The sequence below is a fragment of the Rhinolophus ferrumequinum genome, chromosome 12 (genome assembly GCF_004115265.2).
Source record: "Rhinolophus ferrumequinum isolate MPI-CBG mRhiFer1 chromosome 12, mRhiFer1_v1.p, whole genome shotgun sequence".
In the NCBI taxonomy this organism is placed as follows: domain Eukaryota; kingdom Metazoa; phylum Chordata; class Mammalia; order Chiroptera; family Rhinolophidae; genus Rhinolophus; species Rhinolophus ferrumequinum.
In genome coordinates, this window is record NC_046295.1 from 50,261,879 (window position 1) to 50,286,884 (window position 25,006).

The 25,006-nt window shown below is 46.9% G+C and overlaps 2 protein-coding genes across 2 annotated transcripts in view; both read right to left on the reverse strand.

Annotated features, from left to right (window-relative positions):
- Positions 1-23,087, reverse strand: part of B4GALT1 (beta-1,4-galactosyltransferase 1) — a 49,836-nt gene extending 26,749 nt beyond the window's left edge. Inside the window, exon 1 of the mRNA XM_033123114.1 lies at positions 22,519-23,087. Within this exon, the coding sequence (XP_032979005.1) occupies positions 22,519-22,930 (412 nt within the window). The 5' untranslated portion in view covers positions 22,931-23,087. The remainder of the gene's footprint in view (positions 1-22,518) is intronic.
- On the reverse strand, positions 22,944-23,803 carry LOC117032001 (vegetative cell wall protein gp1-like). The gene is made up of 2 exons (XM_033123115.1): positions 23,759-23,803; positions 22,944-23,606 (listed from the first exon to the last, which is right to left on the reverse strand). Exon 2 carries the CDS (start codon positions 23,580-23,582, stop codon positions 22,962-22,964), a length of 621 nt encoding a protein of 206 aa, XP_032979006.1. The 5' UTR covers positions 23,583-23,606; positions 23,759-23,803; the 3' UTR covers positions 22,944-22,961.
- Between the last annotated feature and the right edge of the window lie 1,203 nt (positions 23,804-25,006).

Below are 25,006 nucleotides of genomic sequence, written 5' to 3' on the forward strand. Positions count from 1 at the left end.
CCACCTTCTCTTTGTGAAGCCTCCACAGCTCTGAGAATCCTGTGGCTCACACCTCTGAGCGTGGACAGCATTTGGCAGTCAGTGGCAACTCCAGACCTGGAGCTGAATGCCTTCCTAGGTCCAAGGCCAGCCCGGAGGCCTCCCAGAATGCCCTGCACACCTACCACACTGCTGGAGCCATCCTCCGCTGCACACCTGGCTCTGTCCCAATGAGAAAATCCACTGAGCTCAGACTCCAGGAGGGCAGAGACCAGCTCTGCCCAGAACCTCGCAAACCTGCTACCAGGTCTTAGGGCCACTGCTCAGGGTCTCAGGGAGGGGTGAGGGGAGGAAGCAGAGGGCTGAGGGCTTCATGACAATCCTCCGGCTGAGCCAACACTCCCTTGCTGTGAGGCGCATGGCGTGTGCTACCACAGGCCCTCGGTCCCGCTGGGCTGGCTTGTGTGTTTTCTTGGCTCTGGGAGCTGGGAAGCAGGGTTACGTAAGCAGATGAGCAGATGTGAGCCTGTCCTCGGCTCCCCCAGCTAAAGCCTCGCCACGTGGGCCTCTCGGCTGGGAGTCCAGGTCACGGCCTTGCGTGTAAGTCGCTCAATAACTTCAATGTGTGAGCTCAACTCAGACAAATTCCACTGCTCCCTTGCCCAGCACAGCAAACGTTAAAATGTCCTTTCTTTTATGAAGTGATCACGGTGGATTTTAAAACTTGATTTCTTTATTTATTTTTTTTTTTTTTCATTTTCTAAAAATCCTTACTTAGCATCCATGGGTCGCCCCTCAGTTTCTTCTGAAATTTTCCTGGGCAGTGAAATTCAAACATTTGGGAACTGTGGAATGAGACAGTGTGCAGAGCTTTGTGGTTCTGAAAGTTGGGATACTGGACCGTTTCCTTAGCCAGTCCTGACAGTACGTGGTACAGCCCCTCTCTGAGCTATCTCCTCCCCAACTAGTGTTGTTCCACAGGCATCATGGGTGGGCCATTTTTCTCTGAGCCAATCTTTCCAAAGCCAGATATGCACTGGAAGCACAGCCAGGCGTCATCAAATCCCCAGGCGTGGGAATGACAGCTGTTTGCAGTGGTCCCACAAACTCATGGTGCACTTGTGGCCCCTCACGCTAGGAATGAGAAGCACCATCTGCACGAGGCGCATCTCAAACCTCTCCTTCAGAGAAGAGAAGCTTTCTGAAGTTCTCCAAGGCCTAGCTCAAACATCACCACCCCTAGGAAGCCTTCTCAGAGTACTCAAGGTTGGTTCTTATTCTTCCTCCACCTCAGGTACTCACAGTAGCACATCCAAACATGTATCCAGTTAGCATGAAACACGTGCCACCTGGTGCCAAACATGCAGTGATGGAGCTGGGTTAAGAGGAGGTCTTTGCAGTTGGCAGCGGGTGCGGGGGAGACCAGCAAAGCAGACAACAATGGTGAGGGTGACAGTGGTGAAAACAGCTGACATGGCCAAAGGAAGGGGAGTCAACTCCAGGCCAGGGATGAGAATCAAGGAAAGCTTTGCCAAGAAGCAGCTGCCTGAACTGTGTCCCTCAGCTCCCTCCCCCCAGGAATTTATCACACAGAATCATGAGCGTCCATTTGGCCACCATGGACCCGGAGTCCAACGAATCTTAGCTGAGTGGATGGTGCACAGCTATTCTCCCTGTGTCCCTGCCACTGATGTAAGCAACAAAGAGGATTTCGATAAATCTCGAGGAAACTTGATGGACGGGAATAGGACAGAGAGCCACCAGAAGGGACTTCTCAATTTCGCATTGTTTTTTTTTAATGCATTCAACCCTTCTTTACTGAGTGCCTACTATGTGCACTATGAAACCTCCAACTGTAAAACTTGGTTCTTTACTTTTTTTTTTCCATTTTGTTTTTTAACTTTTATTTATTTTAAGTGTGTTTTTCCAGGACCCATCAGCTTCAAGTCAAGTAGTTGTTTCAATCTTGTTGTGGAGGGCGCAGCTCACAGTGGCCCATGTGGGGATCGAACCGGCAACCTTAGTGTTACGAGCATTGCGCTCTAACCAACTGGGCTAACCGGCCGCCCTGGTTCTTTACTTTTTTATATATATTATATTAGTTTCAGGTGTACAAAACACATAATGATGAGACATTTACACCCCTCACTCTCATTGAGTTTTAAAATCTAATTCACAAAAACTTCAAAAGTACTGGAAGTGATTTGGTTCTTAAACCAGATGTTCATGTTATTTTTATTTATACCTTTGGGTATATCTTTAAAATTGAACAATAAATATTTTCAAATATAACCCAAGAACAAGAAATGTGACCCCATCCTTCAACTCTTTCCCAATAAGGAAGTGTATTCTGAAACAGATTTCAAAACGCACTACTCAGTGACCAGAAAACAGGAATAATCTATCCCTAATGCCGACTTGATAGTCTCAGGCACACTGCACATAGAACACAATTTCAACAACCACTGTTCTTTCTGCCATTTCACCATCCAAGCCCCTGTGATACCCTGGGGAAAGAAATGCTTTTTCGACAGGAAGCAGAGCACATTTGTGGTCTCAGAACCCTGCATTGGGGGCATAGAGAAAAACAAAGTATTTGCTCGGCAGATCTCCTCTGGCAGAGCCCAGGTGGCCAAAAGGAAGCGGGACAAATCGGGTATAGCAGGGCTAGTTGCTCCTTTATCCATCGCTGCTGAGAAGCAGCCCTGCCATGTGCCTAAACTGCCACACTTTGTAGATCTTCCAATATATGACCTGAAAGTAAGTGGGCCAGCAGTGGACCACCCACCTCAGTGAAACTGGCCTTTCTTGTGCCCTGCTCTCTCCTCCGTTATCAATTCCCACCCAACCTTCAAACAAAGGCCACGCATTCGCATTTGCTACTATTTGCTTTCAAAATGCTGGTGAGCTTTCCATCCACTGCAGAGGTTCTCAAGCTGGGGTGTAGAAGAATCATCATCGGGGGAAGCACATAAAACTGCAGATTCCTGGGTCCTACTAACCAGAGCTTCTGATATGGTAAGTCTGAGGCTGGGGCCCAGGAGTCCACATTTTACCAAGCACTCCAGGTAACTTGAATGTGGGTCCCTGGAGTACATTTAGAGAAGTGCTAGTTTACAGGTTCACTCATTAACCACCACCTCCCTTCCAACCCACGAAGCTCTCTAAGAGTGAGGTATCAAGGAAAACAACTTACATTCAGGAACTACTGTGTATTTCTCCTTTCTGACAACGTAGGTTATGTAACAGTATGTTTCACTTTTGCCTTTGTAAAGGGACGGATGTCTTAACTACCACGTTGGGCCACGTGGTCTGAATGTCTACATTTTAATTCTCCCTCGGTCTTCAGTTTTTAAGTTACATTTTCTCTACATCTGACTTTATTTATATTGGTCCTTTTTATGGTGTGTAATCTCAAAAGCTACCTCGAAAACCTTTGTGAAAGTGGTGAGGTAACAATCCTTCCAAGTTCAAACCAAATATCATCTCTTCAAAACTTTCCCCAAGCCCCTTGGGCCAATCAGGCCCGGCAACACATGCCCAAAATACCCTTTATGCAACATTTGAGCCCTTCAGGACGAGGGTACCAGCTTCTTCCATTGTACTCTCATCTCCTTGAGGGCGAGAGTTGTGTCCCATTCTTTTCTGTACCTGTGACAGTTTCTGGCAGAGAAGCATCCACAAATGTGTGTCGACCCACACAGCACTTGCTCAACTACGAGTTCAGAAGCTGAGCTAACAGAGCAGGAAACCATCTTGCCTTCAATATTTGAGAGTCTAGATTGTTATCCTAATACACATCTACGACCAAAGCAAACAAAGGCAAAAGCACTCTCCTTTCTGTACTCTAAAGATGCCTTTGGTTTCCAGGCACCTGATTTGTGATGGATGGGCATACCCCATCCTCAATTTGAAAATACGTTTCCCCCAGGTTTGAGGCCTACGATGTGAAACTTTTTGGCAGTGGACAGCCTAACCTCCTGGTGAAAATGTTTCACTTCCTCATCTAAACCTCACACTGCTGCATCAAACAGGTGCTTCACCAAATACCACTTGTTTGACAGAATATCCCCAAAGCTCAAAGTCTGATGCAGGTTGTGAGATCACCAGAAATGCTTTGGATGATCATTCAGTCCAGGGTCCTGTCACCAACGGTGCCAAGGCCTAAAACTAAGGGAGCAAAACATGGTCGGATTTCATCACCTTGATGGGTCCGGATCCTCCTTGAACCAGACCCCAGAAGAACCCTGGCAGACCAGAGCTGGAGGGACCTTGAGAATTATGTTTCAGGCACACGGTTACACACAAGGGTTTGAAACTGAAGGCCAGAGAGATTGACAGACTTCCTCAAGGACATTCTTGGATTGCCAAAAAAGCCGCCCTTATTACTCCCTTAGGGTTCTAATGTTCATGGATGCATCCACACAGTGGACAGCAAATCACAGCACACATGCCTCTCTACTCTCCCTTCACTGTGCCTGTGGGAATTCTGTCTCAGAATCCTTCTCAGCCTAGGACTCCAGGGAGATACCAACTGATCCCAGGTGGTATAAAAAAGAATCTTATTTGACATCACTGACCTAAACCCTTCTCAAGTCCATTTCCATACTATACATAGTCGTGGCTCCCAAATTCAGGGGCAGGAGAAGCAAGGAGAGAATACTGGGAAACCTCTGGGAGATCCCAGAACTGGGGGTATGACAGTACGCTTATGTCCTGGGGTGACCCAAAAAAGGTTTTCACCAACAGTAAAACCACAGAGATGCAAGGAGGGCCCTGAGGTCAAGAAACAGTGCCAGGGATCACAGGCTTTTAAAGCCCACTTAACAGCCTTCCCAGTGTTTGTCCACTGGGGAAAATTATCCCAGGAGGGATTTCTGCTTTGTTTGGTCCTGGCCCAAAAACGGATTTCCTCCTCACCCAGCCCTTCTCCCTCCCTCCCTCCCTCCCTCCCTTTCTCCTACTCTTCCTCTCTCCCTCTTCTGGAATTTGTGAAAACTGCCTGACCACAGTTATTATCAGTTAGCACTACCAGGAAAGCCTGCCCACAATTATTAGTTATCACTACCAGGAAAAGCTCAGAAGGCCAACTTGCCTGGAAACTCTATGTCAGCCCAAGGAAGATCTTGCTGCATCTCTCTCCTCTTAGAACTATAGCACTTCTGAGAAGAATGGTTTGAACTTCTCAGAAAGGATTAGAATGACAAATGCCTGGTATTTTATTCTAAGACTTTCCCCTCCAGGCTGGACAGTACCCTGCCTCCTCTGGGGCCTCTACTCTCAGCCTGCAGTCACCAACAGGTAGCCCAGGGCCTGGCATAGGCAAGTTTCATTACCTCTGAACCTTGTCAGTGACAGCACGGTACATATAACACACCATAGGCCTACAACATTTACGTATTTGCTGAATAAATATACCAATAATACTTGCTTGCGGGTCTTATACTCTAAGAGGCAAAGTCATTCTCAATAGAATTCGTATAGTCTGAGGAGTTATAAAGATTGACTGTTTACTGAGGACAGTTAGCTGAGTTGAGCTATACCAGCACACCTAAAATGTAGAGGAACTAAGGTTATTAACATAGTGACAGAAGAAAGAAGAGTGCTGGTGAGAGACTGCACAAAACAAAGGAAAAAGGGTCATGTTCAAATAAAAGATAGCAAGGGCAATATGAACAGATAGATGACAGACTCAAAGAGACCTGCAATGTCTGAGAACAGCAAGGGATTAGTATCCAGGATGTATTTTAAAATCCTGTATATCAACAAGAAAAATACAAGAACCTCGGTCGAAAAAAAGCTAAAGGATTATTATGAATAAGCAATTTGCCAGAGAAGAATCTCAAAGGCCATCAAGCATATGAAGAGATACTCAAGTTTATTTGTAATCAGAGAAAAGCAAGTCAAAACAAGAGCTCTCTCAGCACATTTATTCATTTGGCAAAAATTAGGAAGCTGGTCAATGCCAAATATTTGTGGTGGCAGAGCCGCTCATGCTCCACTGGTACAAAGGTGAATGGGGATGGCCATTCTGGAGTGGTATCTGTCACTCCCGAAATCTACATAAATACACATACACAGGTCCATAAAGGCTGAGTAGAAGGCTGTTCTTTACAGCAGTATTTTCGAAGACCGTGTTGGAGTCTACCATTAAGGAAGGGAGAAAAAACACTGAATGGACACTAGACGTATACACAGCAATGTGAATGGACCTTAAAAACAGTTCTTGGTTTCTAAACACCATTCTCTACTAAAAAGAACTAGGGCTTGTCGGAAAAGTGGCTGATTCCAGGGCTGAGTCAGGGAATGAGCAAAAGGAGCCTAGAACATCTTGCTGTGCCTAAAACGAAGTGCTCAAAGAATGAGGGAATATTTCAAAAGGGCGTAGGAACCAGCCTGAAGGGGATTGCATTGGCCAATCAAAATAAATAATTCTGAGCATCAAAATAAATAATTCTAGTAAAAGAGTATGAGCTATCAAATAAAGTAAGAATCCATAACTCTGCACTGAACTAATAGGGGAGAAGCAAAAGTGCTTCCTTACAGGAAAATGCCAACTAATAAATGTAGAAGGAATGATGGAATGAGATCACCAACTACCATAATAACTGATTCTGGCAAGAATCATCAATAGATGCTAAAAAACAGGATGAAAGTTTGCGGAATAACGGGGTATTTATATAGTCTCAAAGTAAATGCCCATAAGATACTTTTCAGTTAAAAAGGTTATCATCACAACTTGATAATGGAGAAATGGCAGATACTACCATAATGAAATTATCAACGTTCACATGGCCAGTAAGGCCCAAATTGATACATGTGTCTCCAGATATGGTGCACTGAGAACTCAGTATCACTCATGTGGTATTCTTGTCAAAATGCATAACCAGAACCTCATCACAAGGAAATACCAGATGGGCCCAAATTGAGGGGCCTTCTACAAAATAACTGGCCTGTGCTCTTCAACAATGTAGTGTTATATAATATAAAAAAACACTCAGGCACTGTTCCAGATTAAGAGACTAGAGAGACATGACAACTGAATGCAATGCATTGTCATTCACAAGGACATTTTTGGGACAATGGACAAAAATCTTAAGATCTGTAATGAGATAGGAATTTTTCAATGGTGATTTCCTGATTTTGATCATTACACTATATAATGTAAAAAATACACTATATTATATAAAAAAAATCTTATTTTTAGGACATACTGAGTATTTAGAAATAAAGGGGCATGGTTCAGAATACCGACCCCCCCTCTCTCTTTCTTGCGCGAGCACGCACATGGAGAAAGAAGAGAAAGAGAAAAGAAAAAGCAAATATAACAAAATGTTAACATTTGAGGAACTTAGGGGAATCCAGAGAATATCCAGAAATTCTTTGTGTAATTCTAGCAACTTTTCCGTAAGTTTGAAGTTATGTCAAACTTTAAAAAAGATAAAAAGAGCTAGGTAAAAAAAAAAAAAAAAAAAATTAGAATCAAAATGAGCTATACAATAATACTATTTACATAAGTTAAAAATATATGTACAGGGCCGGTCAGGTGGCTCAGGCGGTTAGAGCTCCATGCTCCTAACTCCGAAGGCTGCCAGTTCGATTCCCACATGGGCCAGTGGGCTCTCAACCACAAGGTTGCCAGTTCGATTCTTTGACTCCCGCAAGGGATGGTGGGCTGCGCCCCCTGCAACTAGCAATGGCAACTGGACCTGGAGCTGAGCTGCGCCCTCCACAACTAAGACTGAAAGGACAACAACTTGAAGCTGAACGGCACCCTCCACAACTAAGATTGAAAGGACAACTTGACTTGGAAAAAAGTCCTGGAAGTACACACTGTTCCCCAATAAAAATCTGGTTTCCCTTCCCCAATAAAATCTTTAAAAAATATACATATATATGTACATATACTATATGATCCATTTATATGACATTCTCGAAAAGACAAAACAATAGTAATGGAGAACAGATCAGTGGTTGCCAGGGGTTAAGGGAAGGAGGAAAACACGAAGGGGGATTTTTGGGGTGATAGAAATGTGCTATATTCTGACTGAGGTGGCGGTTATACAAATATATACTTGTGTTAAAATTCATAGACTATATACCAAAAAAAAGCCAATTTTGCTGTATGTTCATTTAAAAATATAATTTTTTTAAGTTAAAAAAATGCATACATGTAAAGCAACAGCTCCCATTTGGCAAGAGCAATAACAGATACATATTAAACACATTAGAATGGTTGCCCATGGTGGGGTTGGGAAATGGAAGTGGGAATGAGGATGAAAGATAACAAATAAATCAGGCAAGAGAGTCCATGATGATAATGGGCCATGAAACAGTTTGATGGATGGAAAGAAGGAAGAAAGTACAAAAGGAAATAAATAGAGGAGTGATAGAGGACGGCACTGAATGTGTCCTTCCAGGACTATATAGGAGAGAAAGGAGCCCTGACCTCTAGACCAGACCAAAGTCCCTGAGAAGGTCTTCAATATTGTGGGGACAGATTCCATGAGCTATGACAGCCTGACACCACCCATATTAGAGTACTCACTTCCCTGATCTGACTTCTAACTCACTAGCTGTTTAACTAAAATACACTTTCCCTTGTAGTGCTGCCTGCAGCCAGAGAATTCTAAGACACTTGACAAGAGTTTTAATCTTCCTGGGGCTGGCCTGGTGGCTCAGGCGGTTGGAGCTCCATGCTCCTAATACCAAAGGCTGCCGGTTCGATTCCCACATGGGCCAGTAGACTCTCAACCACAAGGTTGCTGGTTCCACTCCTCAACTCCCTCCCTCAAGGGATAGTGAGCTCTGCCCCCCCCCGCCCCCGCAACTAAGATTGAACACAGCACCTTGAGCTGAGCTGCCGCTGAGCTCCCAGATGGCTCAGTTGGTTGGAGCGCGTCCTCTCAACCACAAGGTTGCCGGTTTGACTCCCGCAAGGGATGGTGGGCTGCACCCCCTGCAACTAACAACGTAACTGGACCTGGAGCTGAGCTGCACCCTCCACAACTAAGATGGAAAGGACAACAACTTAACTTGGAAAAAAATCCTGGAAGTACACACTGTTCCCCTTCCCCCCAGTCCCGCCCAAAAAAAGTTTTAATCTTCCTGGTAAATCAGAAATTCCAGCATGTAAATAATTCTCCTGGGAGATTTATAACTGAATCAGTTAGCTGCCCCTTTGATGTTCTGGAGCCTTGACTAAATTTCTGGTCCAGTAATGCTGGTTACAAATACATCCTTCTCTCTCCATCTAGAATCAGCCTTGGGGGTGCGGAGAGCCTGCTTCCCTATAGACCATCTGGGCAGTCTGCTGGCCATGCACTCCGGGCATTACCTCTCTGGTATCAGGACTACTTTAAATGCAGCCAGCTCCAATTTCCTTCTCCAAGGAGTGGGTATAAAGTGTTCTTTTCAGGTGGTAAATGGGATAACACATATACATCCTTATTACAGTGCTTGACACTAATAGATATTCAATAAATATTAGTTTGCCTTCTCACTGACTCCCTAGAACTTCAGAGCCTGCCTGTAATAATCATTGCAGCTCTACAATCACAAGTGGTTAAAATTCACTTTTCTACTCTGATCCACCGGCAACAGTGGTCGATTTGGAAAAAGAGCCTAGGATCTCAAAGTGTCCTTTGGGTATAAATGTCTTCCTGCAACACATGAGGTTTGAACAGCGATTCGGTTCATCTTTTACTGTCAGGGATGAGTACCAAAATGTTAAAGAACCAGCTTAGAAGAAAATACAGAAGAAAAAATTTATAATCTTGGAATGATGAAAACCTTCCTAAGTGAAAAAAACAATCTGAAGTGATATAGGAAAAGACAGATTTAAATACATAAAAATTCAAAATTTCTGTATAGTCAAAGCTACCAGAGATAAAGTTAAAAGACAGGTGACAGAGACCATATCTGCAAACAAAATATAATAAAGGAGTAATACCCATACTATTAAAAGATCCTACAGACATATTTTAAAAACTAAGAGTAAAAATATGAACAAGTACCTTACAGAAATACAAATAGTCAACAAACACATAACATTTTGCTCAACATCATCAGTAATCAGAGAAACAAAACAAGATACCACATCTGACCATCATATTGGCAAATGTAAAGCCTGATAACATCCAGTGCTGGCATGGATACGGGAAACTGGCACTTCTCATACACAGCTGATGAGTATAAATTGGAGGGCAATTTGACAGCATCTATCAAAATGTTAAAAGTGTATGATCTACAGGTCTCAAATCAATAACCTAAACTTCCACCTTAAGACACTGGAAAAAGAAGAGCAAACCAAGCCTAAAGCAAGCAGAAGGAAGAAAATAATAAAGATTAGAACAGAAATTGATGAAAATGAGAACAGAGAAACAATAGAGAGAAAAATAAAATCAATGAACCAAAAGCAGGTTCTTTGGGGGGGAAAAAATCAACAAAAATGGCATACTTTTGACTAGACTGACCAGAGGTAATGACCAGAGGTGAATATATGGTGATGGAAGGAGAACTGATTCTGGATGGTGAACACACAAGATATATAGATGCTGCATTACAGAAACTGTACACTTGAAACCTATGTAATTTTACTAACCATTGTCACCCATAAGAGTTTTAGTTTGGGAAAAAAAAAAAAAGAAAGAAAAAAAAGATTCAAATTACCAAAATCAGGAATGAAAGAGGGAACATCCCTACCAACCTAACAGATATTAAAAAGAATTTTAAGGAAATACTATGAACAAGTGTATGCTGACAAATTAGATGACAGGTTAAGTAGACAAATTCCTAGGAATACACAAACTACCAAAACTGACTCAAGAATGAATAGAAAATCTGAAAAACCTGTAACAAGTAAAAAAGAAAATAATAATAATAATAATAATTAGTAATCATAAAACTTCCAACAAAGAAAAGCTCAGGCTCAAATGGCCTCACTAGTGAATTCTACTCCATATTTAAAGTTACTACAAATCCTTCACAAACTCTCCCTAAAATTGAAGAGGGAACATTTCCCTACTCATTCTATGAATCAGTATTATCATGATACCAAAATCAGACAAAGACATCACAAGAAAGAACACTACAGATCATTTATTTGTCAATTATACCTCAATAATGCTGGGGGAAAACAACCTGCAGATCAATATCTCTTATGAATAATAATCCTCAACAAAATACTAGTAAACTGAATACGACATATAAAAAGGAATACACCATGACCAAGTAGGATTTATCCCAGGAATTCAAGATTGATTTATATCTAAAAAAATCGCACAAAAAAAAACAAACGAAAAAACGCATATCAGTAGAATAAACAACAAAAACCACAAGATGTACTTCAACAGACACATAAAAGCGTTTGACAAAATACATCACCTATTTATGATAAAAATACTCCACAAACTAGGAACTTTCCTCACCTGATAAAGACCATCTACAAAAATCCTACTGTTAACATTACAGTTAATAGTGAAAGACTGACAGTTTTCCCTCTAAGATCAGGGACCAGACAAAGATGTCCTCTCTTATCCTATCTATTCAATATTGTACTAAAAGTTCTAACTTGGGCAATTAGGCAAGAAAAAGAGCTGCTGTGAGAGTTAATGAAAATAACACATATGAAGTATTTTTCCAATGCTTGATAAGTGCTGACTAAGCATTATCTGTTGTGAGAGAGGCTGATTCATTATTGCTGGAGCCCAGGACCCTACCCTCACAACTGGCTCCCGCCGACTGGGTTTTCAAACTGACATCTTAACTCATTCCGACTTTCGATTTTTGTCCCTAGAAACTGGAATTGCTAAAAGGATCAGGTGGTTGTGGATTCATCCAGTAAGACTCAATCCTGGCTCACAGGGCCCAATGAGAGTCACCTGGCTCTACATGGCTGGCCCTAGTGGGGACAGCACTCAGCTGTCCTGCAGGGAAGCCATGTAGACATACTGAGCAGGAGTGCACAGCTATATCAGAATCCCAGGCAGGAAGAGATTCCAGACAGCATCCAAGCCAACCCCTCACCTCGTTTCATCGATGGGTAAACTGAGGCCCAATGAGAGGATATGACTTCTCTCAGATTATTCAGTAGGTTGGCACCAGAGCTGGACTAAAGGGCTTGGCATCCTGGCTTCCAACACCAGCCCCTGGGTAAAGACAGGCCTGTGCCTAAGTTTTTCTAACAACACACCAGGCACAGGTCGCTAGCACCCACCTACGTCCAGCCCCTGTTTTTTATCACATCCCTTCTCACCTCCTGAGACTCCACCAAACATCCAACGCTCCCCCCCAGCTCCTCCTCCAGACCAGCCATTTGTTGTCTATGATGCATCTCCCCAGGACACTGGCAAACAATGTCCACCTGGAGAAGGGAAGGCTATGGATCACCACAGAATCCCGGTACCCCTGACACAAGGCAACACACACTCCAAGTTCCCAGGGTTGGGAATTCAACAAGGTGGAGGTCTTCCCCTTGTGGCCTGGGGTAGGTGTGTTCATATATGTCAGGCCAGTCTCCATTAAACTTGGTTCCAGGCTAAACCCTGACCCTGAGCTGTGGTTACAGCCTCACACCTTTCCTTCCTCCTAACTCTGCCCCCCTGTAGAAGAAAAAAACTGCCTTTGGAGGAAATTATATGCTGCAGCCTACTACTTTGTATGCCTTCTGTGCCAAAGGGACTAGGTTAGGCATTGATCAAAAGAGTACTGACAGTTCCACAAACCTCATCTCATTCAATCCTCTTACCAACCCTCTGAGGCAAAAATTATCTCCCCATTTTGCACAGGAAGAAAGTCTTCCTCTAGGAACAATACGCTGGACAGTAGCTCTGGCCTGATTCCAAATGGACCCTGTTAAGTCAGAGCTGATTGCTGTGGAATGCAGAAGACAGGACATAGGGACTGGCTATAGGATAAAGGGAGCAGCTGTCCCAAGTTGAATACTCCCCATCTTCTAAATTTGTAAATCTTTGGTCACTAAAATCACTAGCTCAGAAGTCATTCTACCATTTATGCAAGTCAGCAGGCTCCTGCTCAAGTACAAAAGGGGTGTGTGTATGGTGCGGGGCAAGGAGTAGCTATAGGGACACAACTGGCAATTCTGTTCAGACCTTGGGCTACTACTGATTAACTTATTTTTACCCAATATAATTTAAAAGCCTTTCCTTGTCTGAACCCCCTTTCTGGATCTAATGAACCAGGGCTGTCAAATCAGAGTTCAGTCACATGGGTTAAATGGCCAGGTAGATACTATTATTATCCCCATTTTACAGGTGAAAACACTGAGGCACAGAGAGGATACCATTTTTCCCATATCACACGGGTTAGCCAAAGTGATAGAAACACTCCCTATGCCATTTCAGAGGCCATCCGTCAACTCAAATCTTTATGCCTGCTTAGTCAGAGATGATAAAAATCCTCAGCAGAAGCCCAGGCTAGCCTGTCAGAACCTACCACAGTTTCTGCAGCTTTTAAAACCAAGGTCTGCCTCCATTCTATAGGTTTGGCTCCGTAATAAAGGAAAAAGGAAAGATTCTCATCTTGTGTAAATCAACTCTTTGGCAAAGGTGTCGAAAGAGCCACCTTTGTGTATCCTCAGCAGTAACTGCCCAGAGACAAAGGCTTCCAAGTCCAGAGTGGCCCCAGGCTCTACAGAGGGACCTTAACGTACAAGGCCCAAGGGCTGGGAGTGTGAGACTCCAGACAGACCTGACTCTCCTTGGGAATCCACTCTTTAAAAGCCCATATCCCTGGCCCAGGAATTCACAATTTAGGGCCTGTAGATTATTCCAATCCTCCTAGAAAACAAAGTGCCAATGTGAAAGAGTGTCGTAAAGGTGACCATATATATCCTCTGGCCTAGAAACTTCTCTCCAGCAATTTATCCCAAGGAAACAATTCAAGTAAGCAAAGAACTACACTCAGCAAAAATGTTCAAGATTATCTATAATGGTGAAACCTGGAATGTTGACTGCTACGGGAACATCCATAAGAATTTTAGCGAGCAACTACAAAAGACAATTAGGATAATTATTAATACAATGGTTTAGTATGTTGAATGAAAATAGCAGGTACAAAATAGCTTCACACTGTGATTGCAACAAAGTATAATATGTATGCATTTGGAAAGTAAATGCAAGTTCTGCTACAGTGGTAGGCTCTGTGTTTTGTTACAATGGTAGACAGGAGAATTGTTTTTAAATATTTAATTTGATGATATTTTCAACTAAAAAAAAAAAGGAAGAAATCCTACAAAGCAAAAGCCAAAATCCTCACAAATAAGAACCATAAATACTACCAATAATAGATAACATATATTCAGAGCTTATTCTGTTAGGCACTGTTTTAGGCCCTTTTATGCCTACTACCTAAACTTCACATCTGTGAGGTAGATACTATTATTATCCCCATTCTACAGGTGAGAACACTGAGGCACAGAGAGGATAATAACACTTTTCCCATGTCACACGGCTAGCCAGTGATAGAAACATTCCCTATGCCATTTCAGAAATCATCCGTCAACTAAAATCTTTATGCCTGCTTAGTCAGAGATGATAAAATCCTCAGCAGAAGCCTCACTACAAGAGCACTTGAAATGGGTAGTGGGCAGTGAGCTTCCCAGGGAATTTCAGAGGCCTTTCATGCTGCAGAGATAACCGGAATTTCTCCCCATACCAACCTAGACTCTAGGAGGAAGAGAAGGAGGGCACCAAAGACCAAAAGGTCCAGCCCACTCAAACTTCAGAGAGGGGGAGGGGGACCAACAGAGCCAGTACTTGCCCAAAATACCGTAATGAGTTAGGAATCCTCACTCCAGTGGCCTTCAAGACTTGCCTCTACCCTCTGCAGACCATGAAACCTCTCTTTCTGTATCTCTCTCTCCCTTCACCTCTCTTGGGTCCCTCAGTCTAGCTATCCTCAGTCTTCCCGTCCAACATGGTCCCAACTACACCAGCTTCTCTCTTCTATCATCTTCTGTTCACTCTGCCTCTACTTCCTGTCCTCTCCTGCCCTGCTGGTGACTGTTCGCAACAGCTGGCCCTCAGTTATGATGTCCTGCCCATGTGACAGCAACTAGAGGTAATTATAACCCGTGTTCAGCTGTAGACCCCTGCCCTTCCCCACCAGGGAGACTGTTCAAACAGACTGAGATACGGATGCTCAAGTCGGTGTTTGGAAGAGAGGCCCTCCGTTTTGCCTAGCCCTGGGAGCAGCCACCCTTCCCCTCTCTGACCACATAGCAATGCCAGTCTCTACCAGTGAGGGGCTCTCTGACTCTGAGAACAGGGGCCAGTCCTTGTTCATGTCTGACGCCCACGTTTCATGTAGGATAGTTACCAGTAAGTTTGTTGAATAAGCAAGTGAGTCCCCATTCATTTTCTTCCTTGGGGCCTCTCTTAGTAACTTTGGGGCCAAGATTCAAGTCTACAGGCCAGGCAGAGACCCTGCTCAGGTTGTCTGGGGGCTCATCTTAATTCCAGGAACTACCTAGTATCTCCGACGATGCAAGTATCAGTTTCCCTAGGTCCACCCTATCTCAGAGTCCTTTCCTCTTGTTTTTTTTTTTCAGCTGATGGTATCCTGAAACACCAACAACAGCTCTGCTGTTTCAGGATGTCAAAGGCAAAAGGACATTATGCAAAACAGGAAGAAACTTTTAAAGAATTTTTAAAGTCATTTTTAGAATGCACCCTGTCATAAGGCCAGGCAGTGATTGAACCCCCTGCCAGGGCCCCTCCCTATGACCTCCAGACCCCTGTGGTGAGGCAGGAAGGAGCATGATCTCATACCACACTGGTCCCGTGATCTCATACCATACTGGTCCCGCTGGTCTGACATAACCCTGCCCCTTCCTTCAGTGTAGCCTCCCCCTGATCCCCAGGCTCTGTGCCAAATGACCCCTGGCAGATTCCCAAACCCAAAGCAGCTCTCAAAGAGGAGAATTTAGCTCCAGTAAAGACACTCAAAGGGGAGTAACTTCAAAATAGACACCTTGGGAAAAGCCTGGTGTGCTGGCCTGAAGGCTGAGTTGCTCTAACCCACCTGAACAAGCCCCTACTGAGTGCCAGACTCTCCTGGTCTCTGAGGCTTCTCCTGAAAGGAATTCCTGGAAACCTCCGGGTTTTTCACTTCATGAACCCTCCTTACATGTCAGGACCCCCAGGAGGTAGGAGAGCTATGCTATCTATTTCAGCGTCTGATTTGCTAGCTTGTTCCCACACCTTCTGTGGAAATAGTCAAGTCAGTTGTGTCAGCTAGGTTAGCTAGCTGGTTGTTCATCCAGCAACACGCCCCAGTGCCGCAGTCTGTGTAAGCCTAGCCCAGGGACTTGGAGACAAATGTAGAAGTTACTGAGAAAGCTGACTCCTGAGGCATCACCCCTACTGATTCTATTGCCGGCTCAGCCTCATCCCAAGAGCCTGCCCCCAGCCCTGCCCCAGGCACTTCCTGCACCTAGTTTCCTTTTTAATCAGAATTCTAGAAACATCCTTCATTGAGCAATAAACGATATCCATCTGCCAGCAACAAGCAAACATGTAATTTTCAATGGATCTAACATGTAGTAAAACTGGTTTAAAAACTTAGGCCTTCTCAAAAAGCACTCGCCCCTTTTTCTTTTTTAGAAAACTCTATTATGGAAACAATTCAAAAACACACGAAGCTTTATGTACAAGCTTCACCAAACCACTAAAAAAAACCCCAAAACTCTGTGTGTGTGTGTGTATGTGTGTGTGTGTGTGTGTCTGTCTATGTATGTGTGTGTTCAACAACTGCTGGATGATAAAAACGATGGCATATTCAGCTGACAGAATGTAGCCTTTGTGGCTTTTCAAAGTGTAGGACCAAGCTTGTAACAGTCTTCAGTGAAAAATGCTAGACACCAGGCTTTCTATATCTATACCAATCTATCTGTCCATCTATGAAGATAACCTGCTGTATTCTTAAACATGTGTAAGAAAAAACACTAGCAAGAAACATGCCAACACATTTTGTCTGGGTGACAGGAATACAGGTGTGCTTTTTCACCTTTTTTCAAATTATTTTCAAGGAACCTGCATTACTTTTTTTAAAAAGGAGGAAGAGATTACCAGTTCCTCAAAGAAACAGGCAAAAGCAAAAAACCACAGCCCTAGTCTCTGGCATCCCTAAGGCGACTCCTCCACTCTCTCAGGGCTTCCTGAGGGGTTTGGAGAGGCAGGAGGGTGACAGAAAAGCAGCAAGGAACACACCCAGGTCAGACATTAAAATCACTGCCAAGTAATTCAGCCAATTATATAGCCCCTGGCCTTCATGTTTGTAGGGAAGGGGCGGGCTGAGGCCAGGCTGGAAAGTAGAACCTGAAACAAAGAGCAAAGCGAGTGAGTCAGCCCTTCTTTCTGCCTTTCGGCCACGTTCACCCAGAACCAGCTTCCTGCCAGACCCCATCCCCTACCAAGTCACCACAACCGTCCAACCTGAATGAAGGTCTCTGACCTTTAGAACAGGATTCCAGATCTCTCCCCAAGCTGGTGACCTGCGTGGGCCCAGGTAAACACAGAGGCCCTCACAACTGAAGCCTTTACAAGCACAGCCACAGTCTGGATCCCAAGAACACTCACCAAGTTAAGGGACAGCAAGGGCCCTGTGGAGGTCACGGAATCCAATCCCATGCCACAGTAGTCAGGGTCTGTCTGTGACCTTTACCCGGTCTGTCTGTGACCTTTACAGGGTCTGTCTGTGACCTCACTGCCCAGAGACCACATAGGGCAGTGCCAGAGCCAAATGTAAAATGGCCTCAGTGCCAGGCCCTCAAGGGATTTAAGCAGAAAGAGCGGACCATTTGTCTTAAGACAACTGGTTTGCTCCTTAACTGGATGAGAAAAAATGGAAATTTCCAGGTGGATGAGGATTCAAGCAGAATTCCAATCTCTGCTTCTTGTCAGAAACAGAGAGGGGACACTGAGTAGGGAGCAATGGGTAAGTGGCAGTGGAGAAATCACCAGTTTGCCTTGACCACAGGATGACTGAGCCCCTTTCCCATACAACCAGAGACCAGCTGAGCCCCCAAAGTCTGGAAGGCCCCTGGGACAGAATCTGTGGAACGGCTGGGACTGCCGTGGCGTCAGCGGTTCCATCATTCTCAACCCCTAAATTAGCCACGTCTCAGCCTGGGAATCCCTACCCTGCTGCTACCCAAAGACCATAATACCCAGCCATACGGCTGCTGATGTCTCATTATAGTCTTTATAAAGCAGCAAGTTAAAGATTACCCAGCAGAGCTAACGTGAGGCTTCAGAAATTAGAAGAACATTTTCACAAGCACTGGAAGGAGTGGAGAACTTTGATATCAACTCTGGGTTTCTGAATAAAAGAAAGAAAGAAGAAACGAAGGAAAGGAGGATAGTGAGGCAGAGGGACAACTAAACACACACACACACACACACACGTTTCCCTAAATGACATCAGCATAGTTTATGTCAGCCTTCTCCACCTAAATTGTGAGTTCCCAAAGAGGAGGCATTTTCTCATCCTTTTCCTTGTAGCTCGAAGGCCCACCACCTGATAGGCACGTTGTATGAATTGAATGAATGAAGTTACCAGATGCTTTAGCCATCAAGGACATCCAGGCAAGTTGCCACCATACAGATGGACCCACAAACACACCTAGCAGGGATCTTCCCAATCTGTAGGCCACATCAGGCTACCCTGAGCCTCTGCACGAGGTGCCTACTAGGCAATAACCTCAAGAAAGAGCACTGGGATGGGAAAAGACCTGGGATCCAGCCCTAGCCAGCCACTCCTAGGCTGCATGCCCTGAGGCAGGAACCTTCCCCTCTAGCACAGTGAGGGATGGGGGCCAGGGGACTGGATAGTACCTCCTGGGATGTTAGGGCTCCAAGACGCTGCAATTTGAGTCCAATCTCACATTTGGGTCTTGCTCTTTGTGCCCTAAGGAGCTTCTACCCAATTCATCAGGAGAAGACCCCCACACTTGCTCAGAGTCTGGGAAGAATTACAATAGGCAGGAATCACTTCTGCCACTATCAGAAAGCCAGACAGCCATGCAGGATATTTCTCAATTTCAGCCTGTTGGAAGGAAAGGCATGTCTGTGTGTAGGTCAGTAAATATTTTCCCCAGGAAAAGCAACAGGGCAAACTGCTTTAAAGGACGAGTTACCTAACCTCCCAAAGCTTAAAGATCTGGACTCAGGGGAGGCTCCTTGCACCTCCTCCCCCAACCCCAAAGATGAGCCTCCATCCCAAACTGGAAAGCTCCAAGGCTCATCACCAAAAGGGAGAGAAAGCCCTTCCCCAAGCAGAGGCCAGGATAGATGTCCTTAAAGTACACATTGTCCTGGGCTTGTGTCCACATGTGTGCATATGAGGGAAGGGGGGAGGGGGACAGCATGCTGGTGGAGAAACACCTGAAAGCAGAGAGCCCTGCAGAGACCCAGCAAGTGCTTTGTCCTCCCAAGGGCACAAACAGAGGCAGGGGCTCAGCTGACAGCCCCCACAAAAGCCACGGAAACTGGCTCATGGACAAGTGGCCCCCAGAGCCCTGGCTACCTGGGGCTGCTATGTGCCCATGAATCTCTGGTGCCCACCTCTAAGTCAGAGTCTTCTTTTGAACAAATGAAGAGGATCTCCTCATAGCATAGCTGGGCAAGAGGTGCCTGCCTCTGCCGGTTAAGCAGTCCTATATTCACCACAGCCCCCTGTCCCCATTCACCCTTGAGGGGACTGTACCAACCGTACCAAGCCCTCAGGTCAGCCCTGCTTCTCTAACCAGTTCAACCTGAGGTACTGCCCACCCTCCACCCAGCCCCTCTCTGGGCTGGCAGTGCCAGCACCAGTCAAGTCACATTGAGCTGCAGCCAAATCTAGGCAGAGATAACATTCCGGGAAAAGAAACGCAATGCAAGGACACTGCTCCTCCCAGGCTGGCTATGTCGCAGGCAAATACCCAGAAAAGGGAGTTCAGTGGAGTAGATGCTGCACAGCCCCCTGAGGGCTGAGAAGACAACCCCTGAAGGCCTGATCTCCCTGGGAGAAATCCCTGGGGAACTTGTAAGAATCCTCAGGAATGGCCCACCTTCCCCCTGCAGCACTCTGTTGGGCGGCCTCACACTAGCCCATGGGTGCGCCTGGGGCAGGGCCTACTATGTATGGCTCTAAACACATTGCCCTGCTCTATGTCACACAGATGGTGTAGACAGAGACAGGATTCAAACCCAAGTCTATCTAAAGTCAATTCCAAGGCTCTGATAAACCACAACAAATCAAACAGTGACCCGTCACCAGCTTAGTCTGGTGCCTGGCTCCTGAACGAAAAGCCATGCCCATTAGTCACCACCTACCGGCCAGGAGGGATCAAAGAATCTGGCCCAGACCCCTGGACACCAGAAAGTGGAGCCAAGTTGTGGAAAGGAACTGCAAGTAGTGAAAAGGCCACAGCTCTAAACCCCACGGACGCTTTCTCCCACCAACCTCAAAACCACCCCGCAAGGGCTTTGGTAGACACCTGCCCAGCTGAACAGATGGGCTCAACCACCCCCTCCCCCCCAACACACACACAGAGAGACTTTCAGCTTTCTGAAGGCCTTCTCCCAGCCAGGAACTTCTCCGAGAGCTGCACCCAACCACTCAAACTTAAGGGCTCAGTTAAAATGAAGAAAAACCCTCTGCCTTTACTTTCTGGGGCTGCCTTAGCAAGCCACCTAAACAGCATGGTCCTGTATCTGTCACACAAAGGCAGCCAAGCTAGAGAAGGCCCAGGGCCTTTCTCCTCACCCTCCAAAACATTCTCTCTCAGGAAGTCCCCTGAACGGCAATTCAGAGTCAACTCAGAAACACCAGTAACTGGTCGCTGATCACTAGCAACACCATTACAAAACAAAGCGGAAGTGAGTAACCACAGTCTGTCATGCTTCATGGAAAAGACCCTACCCCTCAAACACCAATCTAATGAACTTTGGGGTACTGTAATTTGCTAATTAATTTCTCTTTCCTTCTGCACAAAGTCCAGGCAACAATTAAAAATAAAAGGACAAAATCTGGCCCTTGGGATAAGAGGATTCACTTTCTCTTCCTTTTCTCAGACTCTCCATGGGAGTCTGAGAAATTAAACTTTAAGTTGTCCTATTTGCAACATACTTAACATACACAATATCATTTAGTCCTAAAAGTAACCCTGTGAGTTAAGCACAGACAACCCTGTTTTACACATGAGGAAGAGATGCTGAGAAACTCTACATCACGCACGTAGCAGCAGAGCCAAGATCTGACTTCTTTCTATAGGACTAATCTACTTCCCAATCAAGTCCAAAGGAATTCAATTTTCTGCTTTAAAAAAAAAGCCCCCCCTTATTACCACAGTTCAGGTCTGACCAATTGCTAGAGCTTCCTCCCAAACTGGATATAAAAATATTGAAGTAATTATTGGAGAAATTGAGCAAGAGCATGTAGAAGGCCTACTCTGCCAGGGTTCTGTGGAAAAGTGTAAGCGTTCCTGTTGGCAGAATGCCTGCCTGCCTGCCTGCCTTTCAGGGCCCCTCACTCAGAACAACATTAGAAATGAGCCTTAGAAATGAGCAGCCACCTGTCTGATAATCTTGGGAGCAACGTGTGGCTGCCTTGGGCCTCACTGCCTGTGCATAAAAGGTCAAGGAAAGGTCTGGGAGCAGGCTCAGCCTCCTCCTGACCCACTCACCCAAGCTCCAGCCCATGCTGAAACAGAGGCTTCAAGTTATGGTTCACATCCTCTGGATAAGATCATTGAGGCTCCAGGAAAGGGACAACTCCAGAAAGGGACAACTCGGGTGTGTTAACCTGTTATATTTCAGCCCTCCAGTCCCCAGAGTATACCTTTTATATTCCCTCAAACACCTATGGCTCCTGGGAGGGCCCAGCTCACTGAGGTTTTGGGAACCTACAAAGGCAGGAAGCAGGGGAGGAGGGCCCCAGGGCAGGGATCTGTACAGCGGAGGAACTGAACACAACGGTGACAGTTTACTGAGGGTTTACCCTCAGTGATGTAAACACTTGTTTAAGTCACTTGCCCAAAAGCTCAAGAAAAAAGGTTAAGGTACACTCAGGTGAGAGTGGTTCTATGGGAGACAGATGCGAACTGGGAGATCAGTTCCCTTCCCCACCGGCCTCATCATCCGTCCCCCAAAATGGAGTGGGTTACCCCGGGCTGTCTTGTGATCCCCACCAGAATTAGCAGGGCGAAGCCTGCTCCAAGCCCTAGGCAGACTCAAACTCCAAAACTTCTTGAGGTTTGGGAAGTCTCCAAGGCCTTCTCGGGTTCTGGGACCAGAGGGGCCTGCGGCTTCCCCATACCGCCCCTGCCCCAGCTTCCAACATGAATCCAAAGGGACTCACCTCCCAATCTCTCACCCCCACCCAGCCCGGAACCTCTGTTTGGGATTCGGGACTCTAATCCGGAATAGGTAGGCTGGCTGCCGCGGGAGAAGGCGTGGGCGAACGTCCGAGGGCCCCATCTGGGAAACCCGGTCGAGTCCCAGTCCTTGGACTGGCGCTGACCCGAGTCCTTACCGAGCAGCGGGGACTCCTCAGGGCAAGCGGGCAGCGACAGTGCTGTGATGGGGGACACTGGGGCCGACGTCAAGTTGCTCGCGGGGCCCGGGCGAGAGTCCGCGACTGGGCTGGAATCGCCACCCGGACGCGGCTCGGAGGCGTCCAAAGACGGCGGCGGCGGGGCTGCCACTCGCGGCCCGAGCTCCCCGGAGGACTGCCTGATGGCGGGGGCGCCGTTCGAGCCGCCCTGTAGTGGTGTGGGGACTCCGACCAGGTAGGGCAGGCGGCTCAGGTCGCGGCCGGCCAGGTAGTAGACAAGAGTGACGCCAAGGTGCAGCGCGCAGACGGCCACGAGCAGGCGGCAGGCCCGCTGCAGGGATGCGCCGGGCATCGCGGCGCTGCCGCCCAGGAGCGGCTCCCGGAACCTCATCTTCCCGCCGCCGCTTTAAGAGGGGGGTGGGCTACAACGGGTAGGGCGGCCCGCCCGCGGGCCGCCGGCCAGGCGCTGCCAGACCACGGCAATGGGGGGAGGGGCCGAAGGGGAGGCGACCGAGCGCGGAGACTCGCGCGGGCCCTGCCGCGGAGCAAGGAGAAGTGCGCCCGAGGCGCGGGCGCGGGCGGGGGCGGGGGCGGGGCCGCCGGTAGGGGCGGGGCCGGGAGAGGGGTTTTTCAGCTGAGAGCGTGAGGGCGGGGCCTCTGGGACGCGGGATGGAGGGGCGGGGTCGAGCCGAGTGGGGGGAGACGCCGGCGGGGCTGCAGGGGGCGGAGCCGTCTCGAGAGGGCAGCTGGAACCGGCACCGCGCGGTGCTGAGCCCTGGGGCACGCCAGCGATGCTGCCCCAGGTTCGGACTCTGACTCCGATGGTCAGCCGCGAACCGCAGTCCTCCCGAGCCTTCGTCGTCGGGCTTTAGTCGGAGCAAGCCGCGCCTCCTCCTCCTCCGAGCCGCCCTCGAGAGGCGCCGCCACTTCCTGGGATGCTCAAGGGTTGGGGTCTGGGCCTGGGCCTGCGATGCCACGGCAAAGAAGGCGGAGAAGAGAGCTAGCGGATCGCTGGCTTGAGGGGTTGGGGGCCGTGGCGGCATTCTAGCCGGTAGGCCTCAGTAGTCCTGGGGGGATCAGGAAGAGGGATGGAGAAAGGTTGTCCAGGAAACGGGCTTCGACGCCCGGCGGGAGGTGGGACAGCTGTGGAGGGATTCACTGGGACGTCCGGAAGCCGTGCCATTAGCCAGGCTAGGGGCTACCGATGTAGGGGACTCACCTGCCGACCTGCGGGGAAGAAAGTGGATGAGTCTCCGCTTCTCTCAGATAGCCCATGCCTTGTAATCTCAGAGGCCCGCCCAGCTCGATTTTGGGTGTGTGTGTTGCTGCGGGCGGTGCCTCTTCTGGTGCACCCCCCCCCCCCCGTGAGAATACACGCTTTAAGTGGGACGGTGGCAAGAAGCCTCAATAACTCCCAGGCCAGCATGCAGGAGGGAAGCAGCCGTCTTTATTTAGTCTGCATGGGCCTGGACACAATCCTAGGAAGTAGGAATTGTCCCCATTTTACAGATAAAAAGTTCAAAACTCAGGAAGGTTAAGTTTGCGCAAGATCCCACAGCTGTTAAGAGACAGGCAGAATTCTGGCTCCAAAACTTTTATGTGCCACATGTGTACTCCTTGTTGATTCACAAGTAAGGGTTGGAGGCTGTGTGGATGAGAGACTAGGGCACTGAAGTCCCTTGGTTCAAATTTGACCCAGCGGCCACTCCTCAGGCCCCACCTGCTGCCTGAGTGAGTCGGGGCATTCACCCCTGAGAAGGACTCATGGAGGTGCTGTCATTTATGTGGATGGAGAAGCTGAGGGCTTTGGCAGCTAACTCTGCAGTGTGGTCCAGGGGAAGGATAACAGATTGAGAGAGTTTATTGTATGCCAGTCACACACATGCCTGTTCTATCTCATTTAATCCCAGCAATGCTGTGAAATAGGCGGTTGTTACTGTCTCCCATTACTCAGATGAGAAAACAGGCTCAGGAGTTGACTGATCCTTGGTTGTGATCATACAGAATCCACTTTCTTCACTTTGCTTCCTGGACTCCAGGCTTTCCTGATCTTCCTCACTTCACTGGCCATTCCTGTCTCTTTGGTGGGCTTCTCCACTTCTTCCCCAGTTGTTGTAGGCTCCAGGCCAGGGTCCATGATGCTTTTTTCTGCCTACACTCACTCCTTAGGGTTGATTTATATCTATATGCTGATGACTACAACATTTCTGTCTCCAGCCCAGACCTCCAGACTAATATTCAATTGCCTATCGTACTGGCATCTCAAACTAAACACGTCCTGCCCTCAAGAACCTACTCCCTACATTCTACTCCCACTCTTACCTACCTCGGAGAATGGCATCATTGTCCATCCAGTTCCCCAGGCCCAAAACCTAAAAGGTATGCTCAGTGTGCTTCTCTTACTCCCAAATGACATTTCCAGGCCCTCAGCAAGTCTTATCAGTGCTACCTTCAAATCATCAGAATT

Bases quoted from the DNA above. Each gene is read 5' to 3' on its own strand.
- LOC117032001 (XM_033123115.1), bottom strand. From the start codon at position 23,582: ATGCCGCCACGGCCCCCAACCCCTCAAGCCAGCGATCCGCTAGCTCTC.